This window comes from Papilio machaon, chromosome Z (genome assembly GCF_912999745.1).
Source record: "Papilio machaon chromosome Z, ilPapMach1.1, whole genome shotgun sequence".
In the NCBI taxonomy this organism is placed as follows: Eukaryota; Metazoa; Arthropoda; class Insecta; order Lepidoptera; family Papilionidae; genus Papilio; species Papilio machaon.
In genome coordinates this window covers 256,255-279,822 of record NC_060016.1, presented here as the reverse complement: position 1 = coordinate 279,822, position 23,568 = coordinate 256,255, and the positions used below count along the sequence as shown (strand labels likewise).

The 23,568-nt window shown below is 32.8% G+C and overlaps 1 protein-coding gene across 3 annotated transcripts; it reads left to right on the top strand.

Annotated features, from left to right (window-relative positions):
- The first annotated feature begins 1,911 nt into the window (after positions 1 to 1,911).
- Positions 1,912 to 21,817, top strand: LOC106715893 (uncharacterized). Of its 3 annotated transcripts, NM_001317024.1 has the most exon segments (10): positions 14,276 to 14,358; positions 16,062 to 16,153; positions 18,208 to 18,402; positions 19,454 to 19,561; positions 19,717 to 19,818; positions 19,932 to 20,064; positions 20,164 to 20,398; positions 20,541 to 20,734; positions 21,260 to 21,558; positions 21,608 to 21,779. In NM_001317024.1, coding segments are annotated over 9 exon segments (1,188 nt in total). In that variant the 5' UTR covers positions 14,276 to 14,342; the 3' UTR covers positions 21,373 to 21,558; positions 21,608 to 21,779.
- Positions 21,818 to 23,568: the final 1,751 nt, after the last annotated feature.

The window sequence follows — 23,568 nt, the reverse complement described above, 5'->3', positions numbered from 1 at the left end:
TTGTAGTGTCTGTATGTAAATTAAAAAATAAATTTTCATACTTGCAGAATCATATATTTACTTTACCTACTTATAACAAAAAATAATTTAAATTTTTCTCTGTCTGTCAACAATTTCACGGCTGGAACGATTATGTTGGGACTTTTACTGGTAGGTACTTACTTAGCTTATATTTACATTGTGTTGGCTATTTTTCATTCATTTTGTTGAAGATTTTCTTAGATGTTAATATTAAAATCTTTAGTTCCATGCGGACGAAGTTGTGAGCAACAACAAGTTTTTAATAAATTTTTTCAAGTACAGTGGTACTTTAAAAAATATTTTTGAATGTACATTTTAAGTTTACTTTTAACCTGAATCAATCCAATTCTCCGTAACGTGTTATATTTTGTATGAAAGTATGCATATTACTTAGGTACTTAAATATTTATATATGTACTACTAGCTTCTACCCGCGACTCCGTCCGCGCGGAATAAAAAATAGAAAACGGGGTAAAAATTATCCTATGTCCGTTTCCTGGTTCTAAGCTACCTGCCCACCAATTTTCAGTCAAATCGATTCAGCCGTTCTTGTGTTATAAATAGTGTAACAAACACGACTTTCTTTTATATATATATATATAATAGATAGATAAGATAGATGAGAATGTTAATAAAAAAAATATTATCAGAAATCAGAAAAAGTTTTGGTTACGAGGTGCTATTTACACTGAGATTCCACTGACCTATGCAAGAAGACAACGTTAGTCTTTCTACTTCTTAAGAAATAGATATATGTAGTAATAAATTAGTTTTATATACGAGTACTTAATATTAAATTTACTAATTAAGTTTTGTATAGTATTATTTTTTTCTAGAACTAAGAAACCTTTTGTTATTATATACGAAGAAGAATGATCAAATTGCTTAAATCTATATCTATATATATAAAAGAAAGTTGTGTTAGTTACACCATTTATAACTCAAGAACGGCTGAATCGATTTGACTGAAAATTGGTGGGCAAGTAGCTTAGAACCAGGAATAGGACATAGGATAATTTTTACCCCGTTTTCTATTCTTTATTCCGCGCGGACGGAGTCGCGGGTAAAAGCTAGTATATATATAAAAGAAAGTCGTGTTAGTTACACCATTTATAACTCAAGAATGGCTGAATCGATTTGACTGAAAATTGGTGGGCAGGTAGTTTAGAACCAGGAAACGGACATAGGATAATTTTTACCCCGTTTTCTAATTTTTATTCCGCGCGGACGAAGTCGCGGATAAAAGCTAGTTTGTAATATTTGGATTTAATATTTTCATCATCATCAACAACCTGCCCTTATCCCTATGGAGGGTCGGCACAGTATGTACTACTCCTCCATACATTTCTATCAGCCGTCATATCTGAATTTACCCCATTCTTACGCATATCCTCTTTCACACAATCTATCCAATTAATCTTTTAGAAACATAAAATAAAATCGGCTCTTAACTTTTAATTAGTTAAAAGAGCAAAATACCGAAATAAAACAGAAAGTTAAATAATTGGGAATATTTAATGTTACATTTTCTGTCCAATTAGTATGTTTACGTTTTGACATTTTAATGTAATAAGATGAAAGAAAAACTCCAAAGTGTAATACATAATTACATCAATTTGACTTGCCTAAATATTTGTACACAAAAATATACAAATAATTGTGCATGACTCTACATAAAATGTTTCTTAATTTGAAACTAATGTGGCTTGGCTTAATCACTCCGTGCTCTATTTGATAAAACACGTTCATCATAAAGTGTTCGTCTTCGGCGAAGGACTGAGGTTACAAACTAATCCACCGTAATATATTTACGGCCTCCCATGCTCTACACTGTATTTTATAACTTATTTTTTTTTTACTTTTTATGTAATAACGCTCTTGAACGTCGACGTGGTTTATATAAAGTCGCAGATCGGAAGACAACTAACGTATGTTGGAGCTTCTTTCACGCGCTGCGTACTATTCTCTCTAAACTATTTTCCTCTATCTTTTACAAATAAGTTTAAATTAAAGTGAGTTAACATGTTGAAACTGTTGTGTTTGTGCTGCTTGTTTTTTGTTTTAAACTTTGGTAAGTAATAATAATTATATCGTGACCATTTTATCGATTTTGCAAACATTTATGTCATAAAGATTTTCACGGTTTAAAATTTTAATGATATAATTGATTTTTATTCAAAATTAATAATTTATACGCAAATAATATTACCCTAAAAAGTACCTACTTCAAGTACTTTTAGCCATATTTGTAAAAGTAATAATTTAAACTAAAAAATATTGTAAAATATATAACACGGATACTAATGTACCACTTTACCTACTAAATTAATTTACTTTAGGAGTAAAATTTAAAACTTGTGAACCGACGCGGAAATCTATCAGTTAAATATAGAAAATAATAAATTAAATTATTACAATTATGCTGATATCAGTTGTTGGTATTTAAAATGTAACAAACTAATGAAGAAAAAAAACTTGAACATAACCCGAAGATATTTTCCATCGTCATTTTAAAACAGGTTCCATGTTTCTTGCAAGATAAAGACAGAGTCTGCCAAGACCCTTGGTTGATGTGCTCCTATCTCATAAAGAGTAACAACCAATATGACGATATGCAACTAATGATATCTTAAAGAAAATATTCAAAATGTGAGGCCCAATCTATTTCCCGCCATCGCACACCCCCACCGGGTGTATGCGATGATTTATATTTACACCGATTTACATTATCTGTATCGTTTAAGGTCAAGGATACAATAACCAGCCGGACCAAAATTTCAAGTTTTATTTTTTATTTTATTTTATAAAACAAAGTAAACGAGTATTGATTAATTTATTCAGATAACCCAATCGTCGTACTGTGTAAGTTTTAAATCTTTTAACTATTTTTTTTTTATTTACTGTTTTTGTAGTAAAAACAATGCGAAGGACGACTTGCGACGACGATATACAAAAAACAACTTTGTTGTACGCAATAATGTTTCTCAAAATACTTCGATTTTGAGAAAGTCTTAAAAAATATTCCAACAATTTTATTTATGTTGACGTAATTTCACATTTCATCTTTTTCTAATGAGCAAAGGACGAGATAAGCAGAGCGTTGACCTGAGATTCAATATAAACGCAGTTAGTTTTCCCACGCTACCCTTGAGACCGGGGCGACGGCCTCTAATGCTCCTTCCATACACTTCAGACTTAATTCCTGTTCATCATAATTAACTTCTTTTTACTTAATTAACTAACATAATTTACTATGTCAGTGTAGCAACCAGCGCTTCAAATCCAAAGTCAGGTAAGTAGGTGTAACGCAGATGTACCTGTCTTGAAGCTCTCAACAAGATAGGTATTTAGTGCGTCTGAGATATCATTTATGGCCACATTTTATTCTTTACATAGTAAGCGATTTACATAACAAGAATTATATACTGCAACATCCCTGACCCTGCCCCATTATACAACACATAATTGTTAATAAATATGCAGTGAGGCCACAACCTCTATGTTTTCACGCTAACAACGACCTTACTGCGGCCTACAACTGACAGGACAATTCTTCTTGTTTATCATTACTTTCATGACGGCTATAAGATAATATATATATATATATATATATATATATATATATATATATATATATATATATATATATATATAAACACTATTTGTATTAAAACACAAAACATATATATACTTTATTTGGTAACAAATGTTCTTTACTGAGCTCCGCTTTAAAAATAACTGTAAGTCCCTGCACACTACACCGATGACCCTATAAAGCCATGCATTGGACTATAAGCAGAGGAAGCGACTTTAAAACTTTTATTTTTAAAACATTCACGTTGTCTTAAAACACACGTTTAAAAAAATAAAATTTTCCATCGAGGAAAATATAATACGAGCAAAACGCTACATACAAAGTTCGTTTACCCATGTGATTTATTTTTTTGGTCCAAGCGAAATTATTCTTTTAGTTGAATAACCCCGTGTTTAATGTGACGAGTGATCGCACGTATAAATATAACCTTGGGTAATTTATTAAAATACCAATAAATAATGTTTAATTATTACTTGTTTATGTAGAGGACTCACTTTACAGAACAACGACAAAAAACCATCAAAAAATATGTGCCTCCTGTCAGAAGTTTGTTGAAGTCACTCTCATGATAGATTAATTTTATATCTTCGAAATAATTTACTTAATCACTTCATTGTTTTTCTTTTTAAATCAAGATGATGTAAGTAGTGCTCTGCCGTTATATAATAGGGATTTTATCCTCTCCCTTGAAGCTATTGAATGTTCTAAGTAATACTGACGTCTTGATCGTAGATACATATGTTCGTAACCTCGCAATAAACGCTGAAATATCCTAGAAACGTGGGAGTACCCGCCGTTATAGGCACTAAGAATTTTTATATGATATATTTATCGGATTCAATCAACGTAGCAAGAAAAGGAAAACGAATATCATTTTCCTGCCAAATTATCACACAATGATTTAATAATTGCTACAAACTAATATTAATATTTACCACAATTTGCCCTGTAAAAGTACGAGTATCTATGAAAGATAATATCGTCATTTGTCATTTCAACAGATTTATGATAATTAATAAAAATATATAAAAAAGCCGCGCTCAGTAGGACTCGCGAAGCTTTTTACCTTGTCATAATTTGTGAAATATACTTAATTTAAAAAAAATATTTTGAATGTATAGATTAATAAAATGGGATATTATACATCATTATGGGCAGAGCTGGGCATTAACTCGTTAATCCGTTAATCGTTAATTAACGAAGTTAACATTTTGCTTAACGGATTAACTTTTAAGTTAACTTCAAAAAGTGTTAACGCTTTTGTAACTTCCGTTAAACTCAACTTCCGTTAATAAAAGTCCGTTAATCGTTAAATTTGAAACTTGGAGACGTGCTGTCATTTTGTTTAAATTACGCGCCACGCCACGCTCGTAAGTTCAACTATGTTGGCCGACTGTCGGCGACTCGAATGGTGAACGAACGAGTTGATAATTGATATATATGAAGTTCGCGTGCAACTGTGTTGCATCAGAGCGTCCGGGAAAGACGTGACCAACAGAACAAAATCAAAAGAAGGTTCGAAATAGTATATTTCATAACGAGTATATAAAAGTACGAGTATGTAATAGCCCACATTCCGAACGCTCTTCGTCCCTGCAATACGCCATTTTTTGAGCAACTGTATTAAAACACTTTTTTACTCGTGCTTTTTCTTTAGCTTTTCCAAACTCGTGCGTTCTCTTTCCCAACTGTCAAAATAATGTCTATTAAAAAGAAAAAACCAACCACGAAGTTTTTACAAAAAAAAAATCATTGATTTTTTTATGATTCACGCAAATAATAAAAAGAAGCTCCTAATTTGTTAAAATATCAGATTTAATGATTTGATTCAATGAATTATGTTGGTTTCATTTTATTTCATCTCATTAAATTTCATTTTCATTTCACATCAATAAAAATAATCTACTGACTTGGCTGTTTGGGTATAGTTCCCTTTGCCTACCCGGAGTGGGTGAAGAAAACAAAAAATCTGTTTGTATTCTTTTACTTTTACGGTTGGCACCATTTTCCAAACATTTTAGTTAGTTGAGTTTATTGTGTTTTTATTAATTTATTATTATATTAAATTGCTTCATTTTTCGCAACTGTATTAAAAATAGTTGTTTAGTACATGGGCGGAACTGTCATTACAATTTGTGCTAACTGTCAACCCTCACCTTCGGCTGTGCCTCGGGTCGGGTAGAAATTTGTCGGATCTCTTTGCAATGTCGTAATGAAATATACTTGTCTCTAATACTAATGTTTTAAAGAATTAAGATTAATTTTTATTAATTGTTACATTAATAAAAAATAATTTTATATTTATAAAAATTAATTTTTATAATTAAAACAATCAAATTAATATTTTATAAAAGTGTCGCCACAGTAAGTGTAATTAGTATGTATAATTTTGGTATGGTTAACTGTTAACGATTAACTTTAACTTGCGTTAAATTTTCGAGAATTTAACGCTTTAACGATTAACGAAGTTAAATTTTTAATTAACGAATTAACGATTAACGAAGTTAACTTTTCGATTAACTGTGCCCACCTGTGATTATGGGTTTTATAATTTTATAACAAATGGCAATCAAAATAAAATAAAAATCTAATGAAATAAAATGTATTAATTTTATCATTAAATAGTATTACGATGAATAACATATATAAACAAGAAAAAAAATCTAATCGAAATCTGAAAGAGTAATAGTTTATTAGTAAAGTGTAACACAAAACTGTAAACATTGTGAAATACTCGTAGTATAGAGATCTCTTCGCTCGCACTGATAACTAGAACTTTCCTTAAAAATGCGGATATGCCAATTTCTCTCAGGACTTAGACAACCTGCAGTCTTCCCGTGATTACACTTTGATTTCTCATGGCGATTGCAATGGGCGCCGTATCCGGTAACCGGACCTTTACAACTAAGTTTGAATTCGCCAGCCATCTTTGATCTCATGATCTGATGTAACTAACAAGGTTCGCCGGTGACGGCCGCGTCATGAAAGTCATCATCAGATAGGAACACTAGAAGTCGGAGGCGGACTCGGCGGAGTCTACCTCGAGTGGCCACCTCCACTTAAGCCAGGCCTCGCGCCATCAACCGGTTCTGAACTTCTCTTAGCTTCATCTCGGAAGAGCAACCACGACTACAAGGCGAGAAACCGGTCGGGAGGTAGACGTCGGAGACCTTTACGCAAAGAAAACCTCTCACGCAAAGTAATTGAATAATTTCATTATTAATCTATTAAAATATTTATCAAAACCACCAAGAGGCAATTAAATATACTGAATAATTTAAATGTTAATTATAACGCTCGCGTTAATCTGATTTCTTTTTACTTGTTATCATGCAATGAGATGTCAAGGTCGAAAGTCATTTATCAGTTCTATTTTATCACGATTTAAAGACAGATTATTAACAAGACCATTTGATAATGCAGAAAGCGTATTTTATGCATGGCCTAAATATAATTTTACACAAAAATATTATGTGTAACCAATTGAACACATTTGAATTCAGATTTGTCTCGACTAACCGTAATTAATCAATTCTTCTCACATATTTGAGATGCTCACCATAACAATATTTAGAACATTATAAAAGACTAGCTGTTGCCAGCGACTCCGTCCGCGCGAAATAAAAAAAATACTTAATAGTAGCCTATGTGTTCTTCCAGACTATGTTCTACTTCTGTGTCAAATTTAATCGCGATCCACATAGTCGTTCTGGAGATACCTTCTAACAAACATCCATCCATACATCCAAACATTCCCATCATACTAATATTATAAATGGGAATATTTAGATGGATGGATGCATGTTTGTTTGAAGTTATCTCCAGAACGGCTTTATGGATCTCGATGAAATTTGGCATAGATGTAGAACATAGTCTGAAAGAACACATAGGCTACTAATTCAGTTTTTTTTAATTGCGCGCGGACTGAGTCGCGTGCTACAGCTATTTTATAATATTACTAAATAAGATATTAAGAAAAGATATTTTTATTACACCGTGTTTTACTTTTAAAATACAGCGTTAAAACATTTATACAACTTACAGGTTTACGTCTCGTTACGTATTTATATTTATATATCTGACAATGTTTTATATGTTGCATGTTGATCGTGAAATAGAAATTAATTTTTATTATTTTTTTATGATTACTTCGTATTTTATTATTACAGTTATTGTTCTATATATTTATATTAGGTATTTGTATGTTTTGTCAAATAGAATTCATATTACACACTCTTCAAACAAAACGCCACTTGACGCCTCTTGTGGTCGAGGTATTTCAACGTTGGCAAGCAACAAATGTTATTATTGCTGGCGTTTACCACTGCTACCGGTTTGGTTGACTTCACACATATCTTTGAATTTCTTCGCTGATATGTGCTGGTTACATCACGGTGTTTTCCTTCACCGCAAGGACGTCGAATATATATGAAACTAGCATTCGCCCGCGACTTCATCCGCGCGGTATAAAAAAAACCATTATTAGTAGCCTATGTGTTCTTCCAGGCTATGCTCTACATCTATGCCAAATTTTATCAAGATCTGTTGAGCCGTTCCGGGGATCCCTTCAAACAAACATCCATCCGAACATTCGCATTTATAATATTAGTAAGATTAGAAAAAAAAACATAGATACATGACGGGAATTGACCTAGACGTACAATCTACGAGTATATTATACGCTTAACAACTGCGCCACCGACGCTTTCAAATAATTAAGTACCTTAATAATTATTTCGGTGGTAATTATTCATAATCGCTTTGAACATAAAAAATACCACCGCGAATGGGTAACTTTGACTCGATGAATTGGAGTGCGATGAAAAGCGATCCCTTGTCTGTCATTTTACTCTTAAAAGTTGTCAACAATCATTTTTGTTAAATTTTCTTAATTTAGGGAAACTAATATACTTTTGTACGTTTATACTGAACAATAATAAACATAAAATGGTGGCCGTATGTAAATATATAGAATACCATTTAGAAGACATTGTTATTGACACACGTCATTTTAAGAGAATAAGACACGTTTGACTTGTAAATTATTTTTACTAGCTACAATTAGTTGTTTTGTATATATTATTAAATTGTAGAACAAAGTTGCAATCAGTGCTATTTAAGAGAAGTTTCAATAAAAATATATTGCTCAATCTCATATTATAATCTTCAACTAAATATATAAATTATAGCTGGGAAAAACTGACGCAAACGGGTTTAGTCAATGTATTTTTCATATATATTGGCAGCCCAAAGTCATCGACGCGCTGAGCAGTACCCTCCCCTCGCATCCCGCTGCGCTCCGCTACTCCTAAAATTGTGTTTTGGGCAGCGACTTGCGCTATGTTAAGAGCAGCCAAGACATCTGAAAACTATTACATCTATCCCGCAAGCTCTTCATATATTAAGTTTAGTTATAGATAAGTTTTTATAAATACAAAAAATGCATATTTATAAATACCGGGAAAACACCTACACCTGTTCCTTGATCAGTTTTGGACCTGACCAGAGGACCTTAACATCAAAATATATAAACCGTTAGGCACACATAACTCAATTTTCCAAGCTGAATGCATGGGAATAATTGAGGCAGCACAGGCCATAGCTGTTAGGGAAGCTGCAGGCGAGAGTATACGCATACTAACTGACAGCATGGCAGTACTACAGGCACTAAACAACATCACAGTTAATTCGGGCCTCATTTATGAATGTCACCTCAAACTTAATGCAGTAGGGACATCTAATAACATTATCCTCCAATGGATTAAAGGACACAGTGGTTCGAGGGGGAATGATGCAGCAGACGAATTAGCCCGCCGAGGGTCAGATAGCAGAGCTATCGGCCCAGAGCCCATCGTTCCCCTACCAGCAAGCTATCTAAGATCACAGGTCGCAACAAGGAGTCACGCACAACACTGCACCTCCTGGGACAAAATCGATACATGCAGGCAGTCAAAAGAAGCCCTACCGAGGATTAACAGGAGGGTAACTAGGAGGTTGCTTCAATTAAACAAGGCACAACTACGGACAGTTGTGGCTGCCATCACTGGACATGGCAATTTTAATAAACATTTGTTTAATACAGGTATTACGGACAGCCCCCTATGCAGAGCGTGCATGGGTGACGAAGAAACAGCATCCCACGTGATACTGCACTGCCCAGCAGTGCAAGAGTACAGGGTAAAGCATCTCGGATCGCCGAGAACACTCCCAGAGATCACCGACAACATCAAAGGGTTGCTGGGATTCTTTGGAGAGTTGGGTTGGCTGGAGTGAATCCAGGTCCTGCTCACACGCAAAATACGCGCTAGCCGTGGAGTTGCGGAAAACGAGCCCTTACAACTAACTAACTAACTAACTAACTAAATACCGGTAAAAAAAAAGACCATCGCTTGGCCTGCATGCTCTATCGAACCGAATGAAAGAGCGGAAACAAAAGCGGCCGGTTAGTTAATTAAAAGCGATGGAGTCAGGCACGCTGCTTATTTCTCTTTGATACTGAGTTTAGAGATAGTAGAATTGACGTCAAAAACAGAGCTCAGATGAACTCATCCTGCACTAGTCCGGTACTAGATACTCTAAAATGATTAATTCAATAAAATAACACGTTGTGCAAGGACAATGTATGGTTTGTTAGTTACTTATTCGTTATTAACATTTCTAGAAGGCCGCCATATCTTAGGGCATAATAAAAGTTGCCCAATTTTGTACACTGTGTGTAACATACCTATAATTAAGCTGCAATTTTATTCAGAGTTACCGTTTCGATAACAACACAGTTAATATTGTTGGCAAAAACCATGAAATAAATATATTAATACTAATGACAGTCAGTATACTTATGCACATAAACTATACTTACGCACAAATGCTTTTAATTTATTATTTAATTTTATAACTGTGAACTTAAATATATGGTAAAATATGAGACATGCATATTTACTAAAAATGTATTACTTATCATAGAACATTACGTTTGCCATACACAGTAGTAGAAACACACATCGAAATAAAACATTCAGTGACTTTTCAAAAATATCAGCCGTATTATGTGCCGAGATTGAAAGCCCATCCCTGGTCGTAACTGCCGGATACTTTTCCCTCTACACAACAAGATGTTTATTCAAAATTTAACTATTCATAAAAACAGAACCGTATGACGTGGTCGAAACAGGTTAAATGAGCGATCACGTGCCGTGAGGCCATGGACAAGGCCACAGATTAACTAACGAAGAATACTTTGTGGTCCAAGTGACGAGCGTAGCGTGCACTTTAAACATTTGTATCTCATAGCGTCCATGTAAATACTTTAACCGTTTATAATTCTAACATTGGTATTATCTCAAATGTTCAATAATCAACAATTTCAAATAACCATTTTATAGTTATCGTTTTTATATTTTTTTTATTAAATTAAGAATTGCACACTTACTTGTGTTTCAAACTGACACAGGTATTTCCTATTTGTCATGTCCTTATTAATACGTTTAACTGATTACGAAAGTAATGACCTTAGTGGACCTAAAATAAAGATTTTATTAATTTGAAAGTAATTATATATCGCTTTGTAGGAGACACAAATATAACTTAAACAACATTGCCTATAATTAAACTGTTCTGAACAATTTGTGCAAAAGATATTAAATACTTTTAAGACTAAGTGAAATTTATGCTTACTTGCATATTTAATATTTTAATTAGTGGACAACCAAAGTACAACTTAGTGTAAATCAAGACGTAAACAAATAGACGATTAATAAAAATAAAATAACTTAATAACAATTAAATAAAAATAAAATAACATCGTTCAGACGCTTCGATTTGAACCACACATCAAATTAGAATGAAAAGTGTACGTATTCCATGCGTCTATTTCATTTTCAAAATATATATATCTAAGCAGCTTCGATTAAAAAATTCCACAGCAGGGCCAACCTACGCCCATAATTCTTAAAGATAACGTTGCCTTCAAAATAAATGGCCACGGTCAAAATGCAAGGATTTTTGAAAAAGTCAAAATAATTTAAATACTACACCGGTGTTATTAAACTAATGTTATATGAATTATTTAATATGTTGTAAAGTCGTTACAATTATTTGTTACTACGTCTACCAGCGTAAATATTTGTAACGCAAATAAAACAATTAAACTTAAACAAATGAAGCTTTCTAACATTTTTTCAGGAAGTTATCACAAACTAAATTACTCTATTTACAATAACACAACTTAGTAGAATTCAAGTAAGTTGTATGACTCGATAAGATTCCCACAAAGTAGCACTTAGCACTTAGCGCCTGGCCACTGAGAGTTGCCATCTAACGTTGCCACTGACATACTCGTGTAACAAGCCGCATTAAGAGAGTACAACGATCGACCTCCATTGAGACGTCCACAACAAGTTTGTAAACACGATTGCAATATCTACAACAGCTACGGCTAAGCATTCCCTTAGCTGTTATAACTTTATTGAAAATTTAATTAAAAAATAACTTAAAATACGTAAAGTTCAAATTTATACATAGTCAAAGTTAGGAGATATTTCATAATGAAAGCAAGGAGGCTTTGATTCACAATTATGTCCTGATACCTTATTTAATTACGGCATACCTTTTCATTAAATAAAAAGATATCCAATCATGCTATCTAATTATGTTATATATTACAAAAATAATTTATATAATAAGTTTTTTAACTTTTGTGAACTTGCAATTAATAAGTTAATAGGCCATCAGAAATGGAATTAATAAAATTGACAACACTATATAATATCTGACCTTCAAATTAAGATTTATTTGCCGGCGTCACCTTCAGGACAGACTATCACAGGCAGGTGCGTTTGTCATTACTACAATGAACAAGTGCAAACTTAAGAATGTATTACACGCTGACAATGTTATTAATATCTGTTACATATAAGTTTTTCTTAATTCTAACCATATTAAAATTCCATAAACCTTGATCAAAGTATATATTGGATATTGTTATTGTTTCAAATTGTTACCAACGGAATGAGGTAGAATTTTAAGAATGATAAGTTACGTTGGCAAATTTTTCATACTTCTTTGACTACACTGGTGGAAGTTCACATAGATAAGAAAACTAAAAAAATCTGAAAACTTAAACAATATCTTCACAAACCCTGAAAACTAAAATATGAGAACCATGTAATTTTATATTAAGACGTAGACTCCGGAGTTGAAACTTGAATAAAAGCTCAATATTCTAGAATTGTTACGTAACAATATAAGGTATTGTCGTTGTTATAATAGTGACATATAACTGTTTAATGTTACAGCTGGGCCAGCGGCTTGCGTTTTTCAATGCCACCGACATAATTACCGCGATAAAAGTTCTCTCACTGGTCATATCACACACAAGGAAGTATTCCGTTTCAATTAATTGGTTTCTTTTTTTTTTGTTTTTGGTTTGCGCATGTTAGACTAGCGCTTCTGATACGTATCCATTCTGTCGATAGGTAACATTACATTTATATATCATATTGAAGTTGTATATAAGTTGCAAACAAAAACTCAAGGATATGAAATTTAACAAATAAAACTCAGCATCTGTAAAAAAGATGTTTAGTTTTGTGATTATGTTCCAAAGTTCAATCCACGTTGACTGGGTACTAACGTTATTTGTATATTCGTTTCTCTATTTTAAATTTTAATACGAATATTTTTAGTTTCGAAAAAAAATTGTAACACAACGCTCCCACGATATTTAATATAAATATCTTCGTGCAAAATTAATATATTTAATATTCTATTTCCCAAACGTCGATGATAATTAGATAAAATATAGTAATTAAAGTCAAATAACGTTTTGTTTTGTAAAAAAAACATATTATTAAATCAAGCGAGTCAGAATTCCAAAATCGCGAGGTTTTCGATATTATCGATTATTAAAGATAATCATGATTATAAGCGCTTTAGACAAAAATGGGGCGTGCAGTAACTAAAAGTATTACATAATATGTATACGTCAGCTAGCATCTGTCTCAACAAGACCGAACTATCAGCGTGGTAGTTATGTTTGGAATGAACTCGAAATAAGGTATTTTCACTTGTTTTTGGATTGCTGTAAAGCTTTTCATAAGAGAAAATGTAATTCTTAAGAAAGAATGAAGTAATTAATTTTGTTTCAATTATTCTACAAAGGTTACTACTTTATTACCTAGGCAATAAAAGAAATTAATTTGTGACCTTTTAGTTAGTTGTCGGTTCATTGTCTCGACTAGTAAGAAAAGTTTGCAAGAAAAATCTCGCGGGAAATTCACTTTGTTATATTACACTCGATTGAAACAAACATTTCAGAGCTCGATATTATTTGATTGGTTATTTTAATACACAATTTGAACAATATAAACTAAGAGAAAAATATATTAAACATTGATCACAAAATGTACCAACATTTAAGATAAAATATTCGAAATTTCAAAACAGTTTTTTATGTCGTCGTCAGGCAGACATTTATTTCAATTTATATTTAGCGGTCATTTATATTAATATGTAATATTTACTTAGATCAAATTTCCAGGTGTCTTGCTGTTTTGCATTTCAGCTTATCCTTGATATGTGCTCCGGAGTGGCGGTAGCGATAGCAGGAGCAAGTACATATATTAAAGTTTGAGTGGTTGCAGAGGCGCGCAGTCTCTGCCGCGCCGCTGGCCTGTGACGGCCTCTTGTGCATTTATTGTAAACATATTATATCTGTCTTTATAACAGAATGAGGGGGCTAAATGGTGAGTAAGTTATCAATTATAACTTAACTCCGTAACGTACCTACTACTCGGGACAGCAGATTTATTATAGTATCGTAACTTATCAAATTTTAAACGCGTATGTTTAGATGGATGGATGGATGGTTATTTGAAGGTATCTCCGGAACGGCTCAACGGTTCTTGATGAAATTTGGCACAGATGTAAAACATAGTCTTGAAGAACACATAGGCTACTTATTAAGATTTTTTAATGCCGCGCCGACGGAGTCGACAGCTTGTAGACAACAAATACTAGTGATGACAAATAAAGTGTTTAGACGATGTCCGTTCAACACCAATCTGTAAAAAATTAAACCACGGTACTAATTCTGATACAATTTTGTTAGGGATAAACCGTCAAAGAAAGTTTGTGTCCTAAAAATGTTAATATTAAAAAAACTTAAATTAAAATGACAATAGTCCAGTTTACTGAACTTATTTAATATTATTATGAAAATTGGTTTAATGTACTTCTTACTCTTACTAATACTATAAATGCGAATGTTTGGATATATGGCTGGATGTGTTGGGAAAGTAAGTCCAGAACGCCTCAGGGGATCTTGTTGAAATTTGGCATAGAGGTAGGAGGTCATAGTCAGGCAGAACATATAGGCTACTTATAATGTTTTCTTTGAATTCCGCGCGGACGGAGTCGCGGACGACAGCTAGTATTTCTATAATATAGACATTTTAATATTGTTTCCGCTTTGGCACTGCAATCGCAACTCTCTTACAAAATATTTTGAAATTTTTTATGAATGCCAAATAAATTAAAGTATTTTAGATACTGCTGCTTCGTGCATTATTATTTATTTATTCAGGTAAGTTATTATGTTAAATAACCAGATAACACTGGAGTGTCGTGAACACAATAATGTGTATAAACGTTTATGAAGGGGCACAAGTTCACGTCTTTACACGTTTTAACTCTTTAGTTATTTTGCAAATACAATTAAAGATAATTGTATTTATAGTAAGTACATATTTATGTAAACGAATCTATATCCTTTTTATATAGAAATCTGAGAATCAATTACAGTTCCGCCTGATATTCGTAGGTAAAATTTTATAAGACACTAGCGGACAGTAGTAGTAGTAGTAACACTGACACATTGTTTGATCATTTAATAAATTAAATCTTCGTCAAAATAATTGTACTCGTATATTAACATTACATGTATAAGAAAAAACATGAGATATCTTTGGTTATGATGAATAATTCTGATATACCCTTTAAACAACAAGCATAGTGATTTTATGAAGTAACAATAATTATGTTACATATTTCCGAATATTTAAACATCTGTAATTAAAGCCGACCTAAAGAGAAAGTCTCTCTTGATTATTACATGCGTAATAATAAGTAACCAAGAACGAACACGCTCAATAATTATAATAGATATGCCTACAGGATAGATATTGACAAATACGTGAATAAAGTTTATTACGCAAAAGTTAACGGATCAAACTTTAGCTAAATGAACTTATTTTCAAAGTATTCAACTAATTTATTCCTCTTCTTGAGATCCATTCGAAACAAGCGAGTATGTGTTTTTTGAATGTGTCTTGTTATTGTTTTGGACAGGCTGGTATACTGTACAAAAGCAAGCGTAATCATGACATGCGCTTCAAATATGTGTATATTTTTTATTAAAAGAAATGATATAAAGTAACGGTTGTTACAGGCACTTCGCTGAGTGAGAAACATATCGGTAGACGCCGAGTGGTTCCGGTCATCTATTTACAAGGTTCCCATTACGAAGTCGGATACGATGTGGTAAGAATTTTATAATTATATTTTTGAATTTGCTTTGCATGTAATTAATTTTCAAAAAAAACTTATCAAAACGCCCATGGTCGTTAATTCGATTTCTTTATTTTTACTTTTACTACATTTAACGACGAGAAAAACAGGAAATACAACCGATACCTCCCACGATAATAACATTTAACATATACATATAGTTATAGTGGCCCGCGATGCAAGGACCCTTCTGCAGCCCCCACCAATCTTTTTACCTATTGTTGTACAAAATATAGGAGTCAAAAGACATTTCAGAATATAAAGACCATGTTAGTAGGCTAGTACTATCTCACTTGTCATTTAGAAATATTTCACAAAATTGTAATAAGCAGTTATCTTTAGCTTAAGTAGTGTTGTAACGTCAAATAAAAACATTAAAAAAACATACATGTATCATACATATATATAAGCCATATGTAGGAATAATTTAACAATGTTATTGATGTCTTTATATCTATCTATATATATATATATATATATATATATATATATATATATATATATATATATTCCTAGCGTTATGTCCTCTATATACATATTTGCTTAACTTAACTTAGAGTAGCTTTGCTGAAACAACGTATATCTGCCGTCCACTGTGTGTACCTAATGTAGCAGAAAATAGTAACATATTGTTACATCGACATTTTAAAATTTCCTACTTATTATTTTTGTAATTTTATAGTAATTTTGTAAAATGTGTGGTATACAATGTGTATTATAAAAATGTCTTGCAATTTACACAGTTTCCCCTATAATGGTTTAATTATACGAAAAGTAGCTTTGTCTTACTAAAAACAACTTACATAACTCTAACCGCATTTACAAAACTGTTCTGTTTTCCGAGATTTTATATTTCCTATTAACTATTAATGTGAACATTTTAAATGTAGTTGTTAACATGTTTCTCGACTTTTAAATCTGTAAATATGACGCGCTATCACTACAATAATACGTCTAATAAACTCTAGATAGTAAAGTTACGTAATGTTATCACCTTCAATAAGTATGAACTGCACTAATCTAGACAAATAATCTAGTTATCTGTATAAATTATTACTTGTAACATAATCGTTTCAACGAAACATGTCATTTTTATTTCGTGGTAAGTTTTAATACTTTTATACGAGTTATTATTATCAAAATATTATTTGCAAATAAGGATGTCTTAGTTTACTAAATAGTAATATATTTTAAATACCAAAAAACCATTTAACAACGACAGGGAAGAATACAATCCCATGAAAATCTATATATATAAAAGAAAGTCGTGTTAGTTACACTATTTATAACTCAAGTGCGGCTGAATCGATTTGACTGAAAATTGGTGGGCAGGTAGCTTAGAACCAGGAAAAGGACATAGGATAATTTTTACCCCGTTTTCTATTTTTTATTCCGCGCGGACGGAGTCGCGGGTAAAAGCTAGTAAGAAATATAAACAACTACAGTCTCGCTAATCAGCCACTTCCGTAACTTATAATTAAACAATATTTGGCAAATCGTAAAACCTAGTTGTTTTAGTTAGTGTCCATTAATAGCCTTGGACATTTCTTGGCATCATCTTATTGTTTACAATATTTAATGCACTCAAGAATAAAGTATTTTAATTAGAAGAATGTTGTGCCATGTAATTGCCAAGGCCAAGGTCTTATTACAAACACAAACTAAAATGGCAAGGTTTCACATAAGATCTCAAAAAATGTTGTGGAAATAAATGGCTTAGCGTGACTTGGCAGTTTTTTATATTTCATATTTTATGGGATCTTATTTCTTTTTGTAGTCAATCATCAGTTTATGCATAACTTTGTTTTTTTTTTTTGTTTTAACGATATTTTTATTAAAAATATAATATTTATAGCGGTGTTACGGCCTTAATAGAAAACTACTTACTATGGATTTGTTACGAATTATATGAATAATTTATTTACTGACAAGTGACTATCATTAAAAGTAAATCAGGATAATTTTTAAAATGTAAAATGGCTGATTGTAATATCAAGATACTAATGGACAATTACTTGTATTTTCAGGGCCGTAACTTTGCCTCCATAATACAAAGTTTCCTCAAAACTTATCAAGGTTTAAAGGATTTTGAAAGAGAATATAACACACCGTCAGGGCGCGCCGCCTACGACACCACTCTGCTCAACATGAAGCAAAGGTATCCATACTACGTAAAGGAAATCCAAGGTGTGGCTGACGGAGCAAAGGTTCCTTTCTACCAGGTCAGTGTTCAATAAAGGTTTATTTAGATTTAGAACATCATATTTAAAAAGCTTGCAGCCAAATGGTTAGGTTCGTGGGTTGGAAACGCTACGCTGAGCTATTGTCGCATCCTTATAAAAACTTAATTGAATTGCTACCAAAAGCATAGCGCGTAGGTCGGCGTAAGGTACAAAATCGAACCAGGATGAACTAACGTTTATTTGTAATTTGTAATGGTAACAATTTGAAGTGACAGATACGTAAAGCCGTGTGATTAAGATATAATTGTAGCAAGGTTACTGAGCTATCAATTTGTAAACATGCCAAACTGGGACGCGAACAAACTGATAACAAAAATAGTCGTCAATTCAACAACCTCATTACACGGAATAGAGATATAATAGATATACCCACAATTTTTTTTTATATATCAAAAGGGAAGAGCGTCGGTGGCTCAGGGGTTCGATTCCCGCCATGTACCAATGTGTTTTTCGATTTACATATGTACATTTATCCAACGTCCTTGCGGTGAAGGAAAACATCGTGATGCAACCTGCACATAAATTCGATAATATGTGTGAAGTCAACCAACCCGCACTTGACCAGCGTGGTTGACTATGGCCTAGTCACCCCTAACTTGGGGTAGGCTCCGAGCCCCTCAGTGGGGATGTATAGTGAGCTGATGATGATATCAAAAGGTGGCAAACGAGCAATCGGCCACCTGAATACGTCGAAATAGAGAGGCGACCGTTCCCTTTAGACATACGCAAATGCAGATGCCTTGCCTACCTTTAATCAACGGAGAAAGAGTATGTTTCCCCTTCCTTTCTTCCCACCCTTTCCTTATAAGAAAAGGGTGGGAAGGGAAAGAGTACTAAAATTAGCTCTCCGGCACCACACACATCAGGCGAAACGCGGAATTCTTTCACTACACGCCTAAAGCCACACACAGAAACTAATAAAGCCATACATTCATACATGTTGATAATGGATAAATAGATAACAGTTAATACAATACAAATAATTGTCTTTTGCCGATGCAATATTGATGTAAAACAAATATTTTTTCAGTTGTTCCTACTACACATGGATGACATTATTGGTACTATCAACGACAAAAACTCTAACCGTATTGACGACGGCGGCTGCAGTGACATCGCCTTTAAATCCCCGGAAAACGTAATTGCACATTTTTTTCTAATGCTAGAAACTTAGCTTACGATAATAACCAATTTGGATAAGTTATCATTTTACATAATATGCATACGTTTCCTTTTTTAATAATCTCGGCGTTGAAATCTTTGAGAACTATGCATCGTGTACATCTATTGCAGGTCGTGCTCGGTCACACAGAAGACGCCCCGATGGAGACGCTAAACCATTTCTACATAATGTCGGCGCACGTGATACCCACACCGGAAGATAGAGAACTCGGCGTGAGTACATTGAATTGTTACATTAAAATGTCCTAAAGCCGTTGCATTCTCGGTGTCAAAATGAATTAATGAACTTTAAACCTGGAAAAATTTAAACCTTTTTCTTCTTATAGGCCGTCGAAGAGAGGTTCGCTTCGCTGTGCTACGCCGGCCAGCTCCCGGGCTACACGATGGGTTTCAACGAATACGGTCTCGTGTTCACCATCAATACCCTCAGTCCCCTTGTTCTAAAACCTGGCAATACTCGTCAGTATATATATTTTTTAAATCCTTATCTTTTTAAAAAATTAAAGACAAATTTTACTCGAAATATCTGTAATTTATAGTATTTCAAATCTTTTCCAGCGCGAATGTTTATTACACGAGCTTTATTAACGGCCAGAACTCCAGCGGAAGCTGAAAAAATCCTCCTGGACGAGGGTCTGGGCATCGGCAATGGTTTCTCAACCAATGTCATATGGACCTTTGAGAATGGAGAGCGCGATCTAATGAACATAGAGGTTGCGCCCGATCTCACCGCCAACAAATCAATTTTAAATATCCAGAAGTATACTAATGATACACTAATGCATTGCAACGCGTAAGTATTATAACGAACATAATATAGGTTGTTGAGATTGTACTTTGCCGAACCTCATTATTGATAAGAGGGGTTGATGATGACATTATATTTTAAATTAGTGCACGATTTAAACGGAGTTGGCCAATCAATATCTTTGCAGATACCTTCGGGAGCGAGTGCAGGAAGTGACTGGCGACATAATAGAAAGCAGCGTGACCAGAATGAAGGCGATCCGCCGCCACGCACCGCCGCGCTCCCGGCGCGACATCGAGCGCGTGCTCTCTGACACCACCTACAAAGACTTTCCCGTCTTCCAGACCAGACTCGACGCTCCCATACAGACTATCGCCGCCGGTAACTCATACATTATAATTTTGAGTGATAAACTTTGAGCTTTATACATCGGAATCCAACAAACAATGGTTACGATTTCCCCTTTTCGTTTTAGAAGTTGGATTAAATAGAAAATTTGTCACTATCGAAGGCAAACAACGATACATTTTTCACGCTGACCGTGATCATTAGGTTCAGGATGAAGATACAACTTCTTTTTGAAAACGTATGATAACGCCATCTAGTGTACGTTACAGGAACTTCGCGCGTTTCACACTCTAGGCGTAAATGTAAAATTGTGGTCATAAAAATCGATACAAATAAATCTAGTAAAATAACTGTTATACTAGATAGCTATTAATAATTAATCTTTTAAAGTATCTTCTCGAAAATGTTTTGTCTTCCGTAATTATGTTTCAACTTCAGTTTAATTTCAATGATGTCAACACATATTACATTGTAGATGATTTTTTAGTGAAATTTGTTTGTAATCAGATTTTCATGTAATTTTAGTGAAGTCATTTAGATAGTATGTTTCCATTTCAGGTATATTCGACATGTCTGCCAAGACGTGGAGCATTTACATTGACAAGCCAGACAGCTCGGAGCCTGTTGCCCTCCTTCCGATGACATTTTCACAGTTAAATCAAAATCATTAAAGAAGAAAACTACATCTAATTATTTATTATTTATAAAATTATTAAATACACCTTTAGTGTGAGGCAGCTCACACATGTATTTTGTGTTGTGTGTTGCACATAAAGTTTTACTCAAATAAATTTATTGGGTAGTAGAGTAAAATTAGATAAGATTTAATTTATATTTAATAGTTGCTTGCTAATGACCCCACCACCATGTGGGATACGAGCTAGGCAGAGAGTTGCTTGCTAATGACCAAAACAACAGATGCTTTCCACTACAGAAAAATCCATAAAAACCATGTTATCTAAAGACAATAAGAAACAACAATATTTTGCATACTCATGTAGTGGTGTTGTGTTATTGATTAATAACACTATCCAACATTTAATATGCATTGTATACAAATCGTGTAATATGTATATTTCAGTGTGATTTTAACAAATTTATATCAATAAAGTTTTCTGCCCATTGAACTGTCTTGTTTATTTTAGAAGATATTTTTTACTCATTTACTCTTAACTTTATTTATTACTCCAGATAGAAGATCAATTGAGCACTTCCAGAGTTCCTTCCTAAACTTTCCCATTTATAATATTAGTAAGATTATACCTTTAGCTGATTATTGATATTTTATAAAGAGGTAAAATTTATATTAATGTCAAAAATATATGAACAGTATTATGATCTAGCTTACTAACAGAAAAACAGGATATTCTTTGAGTGAGTCAGGCATTTGTATATAAGTGATATATCAATAGTGTTGACTTAAGTAACTACAACCAAATTATTAGCATTCAAACTCATTATGCCATAAAATACTTAATCCTTGAAATAACTAACCTCAAATTATGATTTTTAAATTAAAACTATTATGTTTAATATGAAACTAAAAATATTTAAGACTATAGAGTTATTGATATAAAGAATGTTAATACCTCTTCTTCTTTGGCAATCAACTCAACAAATTTTTGTCTGTTTTGTGGCCAATACTGTTAATACAAAACATAGTAATCCTAAAAATAAGTATTATTGGAGTAGTTACTGCTTGCAGTCCATCTCTTACAAATTTTTCATAAAATAAAAATTTTACAAATATGTATTTTGATATCACCATTGTGCTAGCTCCAGTTAATATATTGTGTGTGATGAGAAGACATAGATCATTGGATTACCCGTATGCAGCTGCAGTTTTGTAATTTTTTATAGCCGTGGTTACAACTAAGGTGAAACAAGTGAGTTTTAAATTGTACATAGAATTGCAAAATATTTAATTACGTCACGATTGAACCACCACGGCATGATATACATATTTGTGTCATACGTAGGACTACTTGCAAAAGCCTGTTTCTGAAACTATTTTTTATGTCGCATCACATGTCTCTGTTGAGATCGATAATATTCAGAAGGTGTGATTCGATCAATTCAGACTGGCTTGGACTGTACTTCTGTTTCTATGGTTCAAATATTATTTTGATAAGTAATTTAAAATAAAGTTAATAATAAGTAACGTAAATAATGCTTGACTGACATTAACTTTGACATTGACAGTTTTCTTTTGCTAATAAAAATGACAGTTTGTTATTGCCATATGAAAATTTGAGTTTCACTTTAGAGAGCGTTTGTGAAGAATAAGAACTAATGTTTTTACATTCTAATTTACATCTTTCCTTCTTTTTCTTACTAGGTGCATAAAATAAAACTTCACATGAACCAATTTAACACGAAATCGTTATACGCTCTTAACGCTTAGGTACACGTTTATTACATAACTTAAATACATTTTTAAATTGGTAATTAATCGTTGTACACATGTAATCATTGCTGATTTTAACACATCATTATAATTGTTTAAATCAAAATTTTGAAACATCACGCTAGAAGACATACAAACAAATTTAATTTAATAGCATCAAAACACGAACTCGGGTTCAGAAATCATGTCTTCTACAAGATGCTATATTTAATTTTCTTGGTTTATTATTTGGAATGTCCTTTTTCGACATAAAAATATTTTTCTACTAGAATCCTAAAAGCGAATAATTAATTTTAAATCTCAAGTTGTAGAAAACTACACAGTGCATAAATTTTTCTTGATATACCTCAATATAAAATAATTGTTAAAAATTACAAACAACAAAAATAACGGCGGAGATAACTGTACAAAATTATATACAAAGTATTAAATAAAAGCACTGTAATAATATTTAATATAT